The sequence below is a fragment of the Lissotriton helveticus genome, chromosome 1_1 (genome assembly GCF_964261635.1).
Source record: "Lissotriton helveticus chromosome 1_1, aLisHel1.1, whole genome shotgun sequence".
Lineage (NCBI taxonomy): Eukaryota > Metazoa > Chordata > Amphibia > Caudata > Salamandridae > Lissotriton > Lissotriton helveticus.
In genome coordinates this window covers 1,586,352,727-1,586,364,749 of record NC_136057.1, presented here as the reverse complement: position 1 = coordinate 1,586,364,749, position 12,023 = coordinate 1,586,352,727, and the positions used below count along the sequence as shown (strand labels likewise).

At 46.6% G+C, this 12,023-nt stretch overlaps 1 protein-coding gene across 2 annotated transcripts in view; it reads right to left on the bottom strand.

The window, feature by feature from the left end:
* Nucleotides 1–7,281, bottom strand: part of CSAD (cysteine sulfinic acid decarboxylase) — a 251,253-nt gene extending 243,972 nt beyond the window's left edge. Inside the window, exon 1 of one of the 2 annotated variants that reach the window (XM_078687372.1) lies at nucleotides 7,107–7,281. In XM_078687372.1, coding sequence (XP_078543498.1) covers nucleotides 7,107–7,263 — 157 coding nt within the window. In that variant the 5' untranslated portion in view covers nucleotides 7,264–7,281. The remainder of the gene's footprint in view (nucleotides 1–7,106) is intronic. The other variant, XM_078687381.1, reaches the window with a different exon arrangement.
* Between the last annotated feature and the right edge of the window lie 4,742 nt (nucleotides 7,282–12,023).

The following is a 12,023-nucleotide window of genomic DNA, read 5'->3' as shown; positions in this document are numbered from 1 at the left end:
GTGGTAGGGCGCCTTTAAAACTGTTTTTATGCTGCTGCAACATTAACAGGACTTCAATGTCTTCGCATGGAAAGTATTCATCTGGTGGTTCAACAACAATGTATGTGTGGAACAATATAGTAACTGGATCTGCAGGTGTGAACTAAACCCATGACTAGAATACCTCTGATCCGAACACCTTGTGTGCCTCAATCACGAAGGTAACACAGCCACCTGTTGCAGGTACCCTGTGTTCTAACAATTTCATAGTAACTTCATGTCTGCAATTTTCTGTGATAAGAGGATTTGCTAGTTTGTCTTCCCCGAGCTACTTGCGGGGTCAGTCATTTTTAGAAGAGGAGTAAAGAGGTAGGGTTTTGCACTATGTGGGGAACTGTTTATCCTTACAAGCTTGCTAGACCTACAGCCAATACACATAGTATATCTGCTAAGCTGAGACGGATTGCCTCCCCACTGTTCTGAAAAGGTGTTAGTAGGGCTTTCTGAGAAAGCATAACTGAACTACTCAGATTTATACTGTTAATATAAAAACCAAATCCATGTTGGCAGGGCCATGTGGTGTAATTCCTAGGAATCCCCCAGGACCTGCATGTTTTGGATGACCTAAACAGAGGGCTTGGCGTCCCAAACACTTCAGGGCACCCCCACAGGATATGTCAGCCGTTAGACTGGCAAGCTCTACAGTGCCACTACCACCCCCCCTGTATTCTACAGTGGTGTAGGTAGTCTCTGGCAACCACTGAGTATGACAACCCTTATTCCTCAGGGATCGTGGAAAACAGTGCAGTACTTTTTGCTCAGACACTCGTGCTTGCTTTCTCTCAGAAAACACACAGGATGGCGATTAGGACGTTTCAATAAGAATGTATTGGTTCAGCGACAGCCTTGTGTAAAACATCTGTGCTGTGACAATCAGGTGTCAGAAGCATACAAAAGAGATTCCTAGTACCAATATTGTGAATAGTAGATACATTTCTACCATAGTGCTAATTAGATGAACAGAAGTTCAGATAAAAACAGAAGCACTTGCTTATTCCTAAAAATGCGTGCCCTAAATCATTTGGCTGAGTGCACCTAGCCTAACTTGGATGTGTAGGTGTATATGCGTATAGCTATGTGTATCTAGCCAAGAAGCCCCTAGGGAAGAACCAGCCCCACTCACCTGATGGTTTAGAATGAATGACCCCCGTCTCTGCGTCGAGGATGACAACCTGCAAGGGATGTCAGACCGCTGTGTGTCGAAGATTCGGCATGCAGGACCCCATTTCAGCTTGGAAAGAATTCTCCTCTAATTTGTAGGGGGGAGTGAGGGTCTTTTATACTAAAGTGGTCACTCCAGGGTTTTTTCTAGAATCGAAATGTTTTTAAAACAATCATGGATGTTTTGAAAACAATCATAAATGTTTTGAAAACAATCACTAATGCTTTTCTAGACAGGTGTGATCATGCACAGCTGGCTGTTGGCCTAAGATGAAAAAAAGTGGTGACCCTTATACAGAATAAATCTGCTGTGCCTGAGGATATGTTTATGTACGTCAGGTGCAGAGATTCTGATGGAAGACTAAGAGCCTGGTGTCGAAGAGACAGGAGCAATCTAGAAGGTAAAAGGTCATATGTTTAGAATTGTTATTGTCGTGTGGATGGAACAAAATGTATGTAAAATTTGGTATACATGATGGGAATATCCTAACAGACATGGCACTTCAACCGCCATCTCAGGTTCTTAATTGCAAGAGAAAGTAAATGTAAGAGGCGTCTGGCTCGAGGGCATATCGTCCACCGAAGGATTATCAACCCTTGCTAGATTTAAAGGCTTAAACATCCCATAGGGCATGGTGGTGTGCTACTCCTAACCAAGTCTATCTTACAGGCCACGAGCCTCAACCCTTCAATTCATCACACTCCAAAGCGAGCATGTTTGTCTTTATTTTACAAAAAAGGTGAGTGCTGTCCCAGCGCAGCAGATGGGACAAAGCTCGGGCAACGGTCAGCTTTTTTTGGGCAGTCGCTATTGCCCCATAGGAATCTACTGCGGCGCTCACAGCTGAACGGCGATAAACACAGCCCATTCTCAGTGCGGCATCGGCTTTCTTCACCTCCTCCCACACCATTGTCCCCGCCTCTCCCCCATCTTGTTCTATTTTACTTTTGTTTCCTTTATTGGGGGCCTTGCAGGTGCAATTTACTGCCAGGTTGCTCATTTCTTAAAGAAACCTGTTGACGCCGGAATAATATACACACAGAGCACAAGTTCTAAAAAAAGAAGTGAAGGGGACTAACCTAGTTAATCAGTATGCAAGTGACATTAAGGCTTGTGACATCATGGCGTGTGATATCACGGCACGTGGCATCATAAGAAGTGACATCAGATCTTAAGCCCTCATATATATTTTTAGCAGGTCTTTCATGATTACATTGGAGGACATTTCGAGTATAAATGCAAACCCTCCTAATTTAGGCAGAAGATTGACACTTTTGTCAGCTACACACAAAACAATGTTGCCTTTTGATAGCGTAAACTTCCTCCATCCATAGTGCTTTACAAGAAAAAATAGTGATATTTAAAATTATTACAAAACCTTCTCAGGGGTAGTAAGCACTGTATACATGCTATTTATTTTGTGTAAATACTGGGAAAGACCAACATAGCTGACATTCTTAACACTTTCCATGCTCATGACGAGCCAGCTCGTCACGAGGCACGGTTGAGCTGTGCTCCACGCGGGGATAATTTCCCGGCTGTACTAAACGTTCCAAAACAGGTGTGGTCGTGACTAGCTCAGCTCGCCACGAGTGCAGCTCCACTGTGCCTCATGACGAGCCGAGCTCGTCACAAGCACAGCGGCGCCGCGCGCGGCCCCCTCCCCGTACAGCAGGTGAAAACGCCCTGCAGCGAAGGGGTTAAAGGACATGCATAGCTCCTAATCAGCCTGAACAAAGTGAAAAGCTGCCTCTCTTAAGTATGTATGAAGTGCTAACCTTTATTTCCCCACTGCTTTATTTGCTTCTAGGTGTGAGGCTCCCAAATGCTGCCAGCCAAGAGACTCTCAAAAGGAGGCCTGATGACCCCTCAGATTCTGCCTTTGTTAGGAGCCCAGCAGGAGTTTGAACTAAGAAAGCCCCCTCCGCCTGCACGTTGTTGTGGATCGAAAGCAGACAACAACGTGCAGGCGCTGCTGAATGTGTCCTGGTGTTTGCAAGTTACAACCAAACGATTTCTGCCTATTTTTCAGTGGGGTCAACTTCTTCACAGGGTGGACGGCGTGCACCCTGTGAAAATAGTGGGTGGAAGCCGCGTGTCCCCCCGACTTGTGCCCTGTATACACAGAATGACTGTAAACTATTCTCCATTTTGCAGATCTCCTGAGTGACTCGCTATGTGGTATTTCACTTTAGCGCGCTCAGAGTCCTTGTTCACACTGCAAGACTCACCAGACTCTCTGAAGCCTGGGCTTTTGTTTCTCCTTTTCATGACAATCTGCACAGTTGTCTTTCTTGTTGCAAACTACCATGCATAACCTCTCTCCCTTCAAAATCACCCCCCATTACAGTACTCATTGCACCCCCACGCGGGCATGAAGGTTTTGACGCAAATTACTACTTTCTAGTGGCAAACAGTTTTTAAGCACCAAAAACGGTAGGACAACCAGCACTAAGCTTTTGTGGCAGACTGTATTGCAGCGCCAAACTTGACTTGATAATGTAAGGAAAAAAAAGTAATATAGTGTCAAGCTCAGTGGAGATAAACAGATCAACAGCACAACATTAACACAATTACACAACTCTGAGCGTTCTTGTAACAAAGTGCTACGGGGCCCTTGATTTTCTGATCACAAACATCCATGCAACGGTGGCGTTTCTGGTGACGAACACATACACCGCGGAACTAAGAGCTCTCAGGCTTCCCACCCAGGCCCCAGAAACTGATCCGTTCTGCGCTTTTGATTTGTTTCCTGGGACTTGAAGGTTTGTTTATAGCATTTCAAAATCAGGACTACACACCCCACAATACGGAGATAAAACCAGGACTGAATGAACTACTTAAGCACAAGCCAGGGAAACTTTAGAGCTCCGTGAACTGTCTCATGACTTACTTTAACTAAATAGTGATGGTCAATTCTTTTAGATATGTCACAGCACTCACGGTTCCCAGGGCCATGCACGAATAATTTATCCAGTCCAAGTTTTAACTTTCAATCTAGAACCTGTAGTCCTGTTTATCCCATTATAAAACCAGGACTACAAGTGTGAGAAGACTAAGCAAAATCTTGGAATAGATGACCTACTCACATGAACCTAGGGAACTTGAAAGCTCTGAAAATGCAGCCTTTAGGCACATCACTACCCCAATCCATTGCAGACAGCACAGCAAACAAGTGATCTGTCCTTTAATGAAAACAACAACATACATTTTATCTCTTTAAAGAGAAGTGAGGAACCAGAACCATTGAGTATATCATCCAGTCCACCGTGTTGCTTTGCTTTCTGCGGCGTGTGGTACTAGTATAATCTCAAGACTTCAAGTCTCAGAATACTTATCAAAAACCTGGACCGGGTGAGTTTCTCACACATGACCCTGGAGAACTTGGGAGCTCTGGCACTGCCATCCTTTTCATTGGGATGGAAAAGTCTCAATGCAGTTTCTTTCTGGTTTGCATACACATGCCTAGCCTCCAAGTAGTCCTATGTCATGTGTGATGCTTTCAGCCAGTACCGGCCTTTTCACAACAGCACTTGGCATGATAAGATATTTTAGCCAATGTTTACAATTTCAAAAGTTAAACTGTAAATCACAGAATGCAATTTACGGATACATTTAAAAGTCAGAACTGTTTAAAGGTGACACCTAGTATGAGTGTCACTTAGCAGCTGTGGGCTATGTCGCAGCTCTAAATTGACTGACCTTTGTCAATGCAACCATTGCTTTGAGTGGTTCTTTATAAACCCACATTTATGACCCATTTAGTGACAGACATCCCTGCTATATTGTACTTTATTTACGATAGTCCAGCGGAGTCGCCTTTTTAGGTCTCGCCTACATGTAATTTAGCGGTCTGTTATCGAAGACCTGTTGTCAACAATATACATAATTCCAGTTCACAAATCCACTCCGCACCATGAAATTCCACCACAAAATTCCACAAATAATTACACTCCACACCACATACATCTACTCCACTCCACTCCAAACCTAAACATATGGGTAAAAGAAACGCCAATCGCTCTTACACAGTTAAATGGCCGTCTCTGGCATGGTCTTGATGGAATCCCAAATGATGAAGGGCGGTTCCGTGTGGTGACTGATGGGCATCCTTCCATGACCATTGTAGGGATGACCCTTGATAGATACATTGGGTTGAGGTTGTTCTAGGTTTTGTTTTGGGGTATACCGAGCGTAGTTTGTGTTTCAGACCCTCCAATATATATGTTGTTGTAAGTCTATAGGGAACATATTGGAGCTTGGTCTTTAAAATTCCCCTGGGTCCTTTTCACTTGTTTGTTGTTTATAAATGAAATGTACAACAGTGTGTGTTTAACACTGTTATAGGATTCCCAATGGGGTCACAAAATTGCAAGGTTCATTAATATTAATGAGCCTCTCCCAATTTGCGAACCCATTGGGAATGCCAGCCCTCCCACGGATGGGAGCCTGCTGAGCTCAGCAGACCACCATGTCTGGGACTGCTGTTAAATAAAGTAGTTTAAAAAAAATGCAGCCCGCTTTCCATGCATTAAAAAAATGAAAATGAAACTATTTCGTTTCATTTTTTAAGGGCAGGCAGTGGTTCTGTGACCACTGCCTGCCCATAAAAAAATAATTTTGCTTGCATTTGCAAAAAGGAAGGGGTCCCCTCGGGACCCCTTCCCATTTGCAAATGCATTACCATCAACTTGAAGCAGGTGGTAATTGCGAGTATTTTGCGACCGCAATTGCGGTCGCAAAACATTTGTACACCGTTTTGAGACTCGCTATTTGGAAGAGAATGCCCCTTCCAAATATCAAGTCGCAAAAAATATTTAGCGAGTGGCAAAAAAATTGAGACTCGCGAAATAGGCTATGTACATGGCCTAATAGGTTTTTGCATGCGCAAACGGGTTCGCGAACCCGTTTGCGCATATAAAAACGGGTCTTCCATCTGGCCCTTAGTATTGTAACTTGAAGGAATTCCAAAAAAGGAACAAATGTACTACATTTCCGTGACTAGCTTTTAAATTGTTGGTTTTATTTCGCAGTACGATGCTTTTTAGCAGCATCAGGATAATGAATGACTAGGAAAAAACATAAGTAACTAACTGGTACCAATCAGTTTGCAAGCAGCTCTTTGATGACCGTTTATTGGTCCCTCTGCTAGATTATGATTGTCACATATGAAGTGCACAGTAACAAAAGAATCTCTGTGACAAAAGCAGACCTATACACGTAAAATACTGTTTTTCAAAATGCATGTTACACGTTCTTTGCAGTAGGCATGTTCACCCTCAGTGCTACTTTAGTTAAGTCAAAGCTGCCACTGAACAAAACTCTCATCTCTCTCCAGCAGGTACATTAATCACTGTTATTATCTTGACACTTTTATTGTTGCTCTAAAGCTTCTAATTATACCAGAAACTTTGCTGTGCTTTTAAAACAGCTGCCTACGGACCCCCTGGGAATGTGTCACGGACCCCAGTTTGGGAAACACTGGTGTAATTGATTTGTGCCCTCTTTTTGATGGGTTACATGTTTATTTGTTTATATAGAAAAATACACAGAAATATCATTAATAGAGATTGTGAAAACGTCAAACTAAGCCGCCAAACTAAACAGGGTTATTCTGAGCCAATGCCAGAGAAATTTCTTAATTTGCATGAGCATGCACTGGAGGAATTCTTTATTTCATGAAAAAAGACGGACATAACATTGTCACAGAAATACAAAAGTAATTGAGTTGTCCTCTGTCTGACTTCGAGTCATGTAGCAGACTTTAAGCTGACAAATGTTCTCGTTTCATACATGATGACAAGAACATTCTAGTTCTTAACCAAGACATTATACAATTAGGAAGGCGTAGCAACAAAACTACAAATCCCGGAATGCAATATCTTGGCAAGTCGCTTGTTTTTACCTGGCGCGTCGACAGTTTTGAAAGAGATTTCGTGGACTCCGGATCCCTCCATACTTCTCCTGGCAGAGTTACCAGGCAGCACAAACCTCCGGTATAAGATCGGCAACCGCACAGCCGCACCTGACAGGACCCGAGCCGACAGGACCCGAGCCATCATGTGATCTCAGACAGGACCAAGCTGGGGGCAAAGTGCATCCAGGGATGGTTCTCACAAAACAGGCGTTCCCCAGGTGTTAGTGTGTGTTTTAAAGGCACAGGCACCTCGGAATGACCCAGCTGCGTGCCAGATACTGACTGGCCATCAGAGCCCGCCTACCGGGCCTGATTTGGGAGCCGACAGCACGTTTCAAACCGCAAACTTCCGTTTCGTCAGGATGTGGGGCTGGACGCAGGTTGTACAGTGGTTCAACCTTCACTGGGAGGCCTTCCTACGGGTGACCAGCTGTCCGTACATTACACGGACTGTCCCTGATTTCAGCCTGATGACCGTTATTGTTCGGATAACGCGTGCAGCATTTGTCCGGAATTTCGACTCAGTTACTTTTTACAGCTGTCTGGTTCATTCTGCAGCTGACAGCTACGCGATGCTGTTATCAGAACCGGCTTTCAGTGCAGCGTCAAAGGTTATTGAGCACTAATTGGAACAGATTGATATTTTTAACAGAACTCAGTAACATTGCAAGGCGATTGGAAAGCTCTTGCTTGAGCTCCTTTTTTCTGCCTTTTATTATGGGTTTGCATTTTTTTAAAACTATTTTCCTGTCATATATTATGGCACTACGATTTGTAGTTACATGGATTTTCATTTAAATCGTGCACCTTGATGTTTCCATTATTATTGTTTGAGATGGATCGATGTTGGATTGATGGATGGATGAACAGACGGACAAATAGATGAGTAGGTGGATGAACTGATGGAGAGTTTGGGCATGAATGGAGAATGTGTAATTGGGTGAATGACTGAAAAGATGGTTGTATTGGTCGGGGGAGTCGTTTTATCAATGGATGGATCTTGAATGGTTGGGTAATAGTTGAATGGATGAGTAGATAGATAAATGGATGGACATGGGTGCCTGCATGGATACTTGGAATGATGCAAAAATTAAGATACGCCAATAGAGTTTGCCCTGATTTTTTTGTTTGAATATTTGTATTAGGATTTTACAGGGGAAAGCCCCCGAGAGGGGGTAATACATCAATCACTTTCGTCCAGGATATCACACAATGGGTGGTCACGTAAAATACATCATGGAAAAGTTAACTGGAGAAAGCACATATGTGTAGGAAGGTGGATATCTGACTATGGTTACCCCCAAACTTTTTGCCTGGTGTTTAGCTGGTTTTTGACTTTAGTTTGCCTGGGATCCTGCTATTCAGGGCCCCAGGCTAATTGCTCTCTCCTTAAAATGGACTCCATGTACCTTAGGTACATACACAATTGGAATTGGTTCACCTTATTGGCCCCTGTAACAGTGTACTCAGGTACCCAGGGCATAGGTGCTTCCAAGGCCTACCAGGGGCTGCAGCACGTATTGTGCCACCCCTGGCCTGGCCTCCATATTTGACACAACTGGCTGATCACTCAGCTGGGGTAAGTCGGTGTAACCACCCCTTACTTAGGTGTAGTATGCCTATACCTAACCTAAAATGGACACATATGTTCCTGTCAGCCACTCCTATGGAAGGCCTCATCAATCCTGGAGGCAGAGTGCTTGGAAATATGTGAGATAGTGCTCTGGCATGAGCTGAGCCTGTCTGCAGCTTTCGGAACCATGTCCTTTAGCTGTTTCATGATACTGCCATACCATATACTCTTAAGTGCATTATGAACCTCGCGGTTAAATGCTATCTTTGGTTTGGCCTTATCAAAACATGTCGAGTAAGGTGTCATACGAATTGGAATACTACCCCCTCGCCAGTTCTGGCGACGGGGGTAGCATTCCACCCTTCTAGAGGGACACGACATGTACCTAACCTGAACCCCGGTTAAAGTTAAACAGAGCCTCAGCATCACAAAATGGATGCTGCCACCACAGACACAAGTCTGACCTCCTGTTGCTGGGAGTCCTTCCAGCGAGGGCAGCTTGGACAAAGGGTTTCCTGCCTTGGGAGGCGCTAGCACCACCCCAGACAGAATTTTGTGTATTGGGTAGGACAGGGCTGAATAGAATCAGACATGCCTGGGGCACACAAGGTGTCCCTGTGCATAGGCCAGTTCAAACCGGTGCTGGGGCCTTCCAGCCCCAGTCCTGGCGCGAAACTGGACAAAGGAAAGGGGGTGTAACCACCCCCCTTCCTGGTTCCACTCAGAGGAGGGACCTAGTAGGTGATCCGGCCCCCCAGATTCGAATAAGAGTGGGAGCTGTGTCCTGAGACTTCAGATCATCCTGAATCAACTTGAAACTAAGAAGACGACTGGACTTCGACATTCTGCTGCACAGAAGACTGAAGAGCATCTCCCTTGTGGCCTAGGAGTGGCCACCCTGTGAACACAGGCACCATCCAGCAACTCGACGTCTGCTTTGCCGCCGCCTCCCGCCGGAGCCCGAGCCCAGAGCCTGACAAGACCCAGACTCCCAGACTTCTCACAGCCCGATCCACAGTCCCTGCAAAGAAGGGACCCGTGGAGGCACCGAGAGACGTGGGACCGGACCTCTTGAAAGACCCCCGAGAAGCTGACTGCGCAGTATCCGAGGCACCCTCGACACTGTGCTTTGGGGTTTGAGAAGCCCCAACCTCGAGCAGCCCTTGCACCGAAGATCAGCCCCCCAGCATCTCCACGATCTGCGTGGGGCCCTTTTGCACTGTGCCACTCGATGCGCCACCCCGGCCACTTGCCACGTGGCTAGCGGTCCATCTTGGCGACGAAACCTACGATTTGCACCGCTGGTCTGGTTGCTCCAGACTGGCCCTTGCTCCCCTGAAAAGGAGCACCCGCTCTGACCTTGCTGGTCTGAGTGAGAAGCTTGAATCACTTCCTGCGTGGCTTGCTTTAGCCAAGGCCTGTTTGCTCCAATCAAGTTGCCGACACTGCCATCAGCGAGAGCCTTCGTGGGACAGCTCGTGACCAACGCCTGGACGTCCTTGACCTCTTCGTGTCCACGTGGCTGCAGAGACAATCTTCACGACATCACCTGTTTGCACCCGACATCGCATGGTTCCTGCCTGGTTCCACGGTAGTCACTGGCTAGTGACTTTGAACATTGTCCCCTCTGCTTTCAGGTCTTCACCTCTTCAGATCCACCCTTGGATCCACCGGAACTCTTCACCTCGAGCCGCCTGCAGCATCTTCAGCTCCAAGCACCATCGACCTGCGTGACGAAACCCGACGCTACTTCGACCCTGTGCACCCGCTTCCTGTGGGTGAGGTAACTCAGCAACGCCGGTGTTCCCACACTGGTATACACCTCTAGTGTCTGTGTCTAAAGTTTCATCCTTCTAGGTCACTCGGAAGGTTCCTTAATAACTAACTTTGTAACTTTTACGCACCATTGACGTTGCATTGGTAAAGCGTGCACTTTCCGCACTGCACCCGAGTCCCGCGGGCCTTTCCCGACTTCTTCACTGCTAGTCCCGAACAGCTCCAGCGATTCCCCAGGCCCTAGGCCTCTTCACTTTCCCCATAGTGGTTCTTATACCACTATTTTAGTATATGGTTTAGGTGGCCCCTAGGGCTCATCCATAATTGTGCAACTTTTGTATATTTAAACTGTGTTTTGTTTTAACGCATTTGCTTCTGTGCTCATAAAGAGTATCAGGGTTATTTGTAGAAATAAATCTATATATATTTTCAATATATATCTGTGTGGTGTCCTTTCATTTGGTATTCAAGGGGATTGTGTATGGTAAAGCAGCTTGCTTCACATGCCTTTACAGAGTTTAGCCTAAGACTGCTTAGTCCATGCTACCCCAAGGATAGCTTGTCTATAAGGTTGACTTTACAACCTGCACCAAGGGGGTTGCTTGGCATAGTACAAGGTGATCACTAGAACTAGTGAGCATCATATACCAGGCCAACTTCTCACAATATGCACCCACCCCGCTAATTGCAAAGAGTAAACAAGGTGTACCTTATGAGTCTCAGGAGCGTAGCTCGGGAAGCTGAAGGCATCATGACAAAAACTCGTGCGAGCCGTCCCAAGACTGCATGCGGGCGGGGGGGTATGTGTGAATGTCGACCCCGTGTGTGGTCTTTCAAACCGTCACAAAGGTGGCAAGTGTGGTGAGAGAAAGTGCGTGTCGGTGTCAAACAACTGACCGAAAACTGGGTGTAGAACTATGGAGATAGATTCTTCCTAGAGACATGGGCGGTAATAGAAACGCGCGGCGGGCTAGCTGGGGTCAGTGGACTTGGTGAGCCGAGGGCATTGGGGCTTGTGGCCCAGTGGGCCTAGGAGCCCATGGGAACTCGGGATTAAGGGGGGGGATGTCGCGCCAGGGGCAGCGGGCCGCGTCGCCGACAGGGCGCGAGGGTCAATCTGTCACGACTGGGGGGAGCGGGACAACAGCGTCGGGCAGGCTGTGGGGGGAATCAGGGTGTTGTGGTGAAGCGTAAGTAGGACGTGGGGATGGCTCCGGTGTGTCGTCCGGGGATGTCTCTTGTTTGAACTGTATGAGCAGCTGCGCCCATTCAAGGGAGATGGGTGTTTGCGTGTTCCCTGCACCTCTTCTGCACGTATGATGTCTTCCTCTGCTGCTCCCCACTTACTCACTGCTCCAATCCAGGCCGCTTCCGGGGGACCCGAGGGGGCCCACCAGTGCATAGCAATGGCTCGTTTGGCCAGTAGGAGGGCGAGGGACGCGAAGCGCCGATGTACCTTCCAAGATTTCTTACGCTTGTAGGTCCCCAGCGCACAGATTTCCCAGGAGTCAATGTGTAGTAGGCTGACTAACGTGAGGTGTGTGCGATGTACCGTG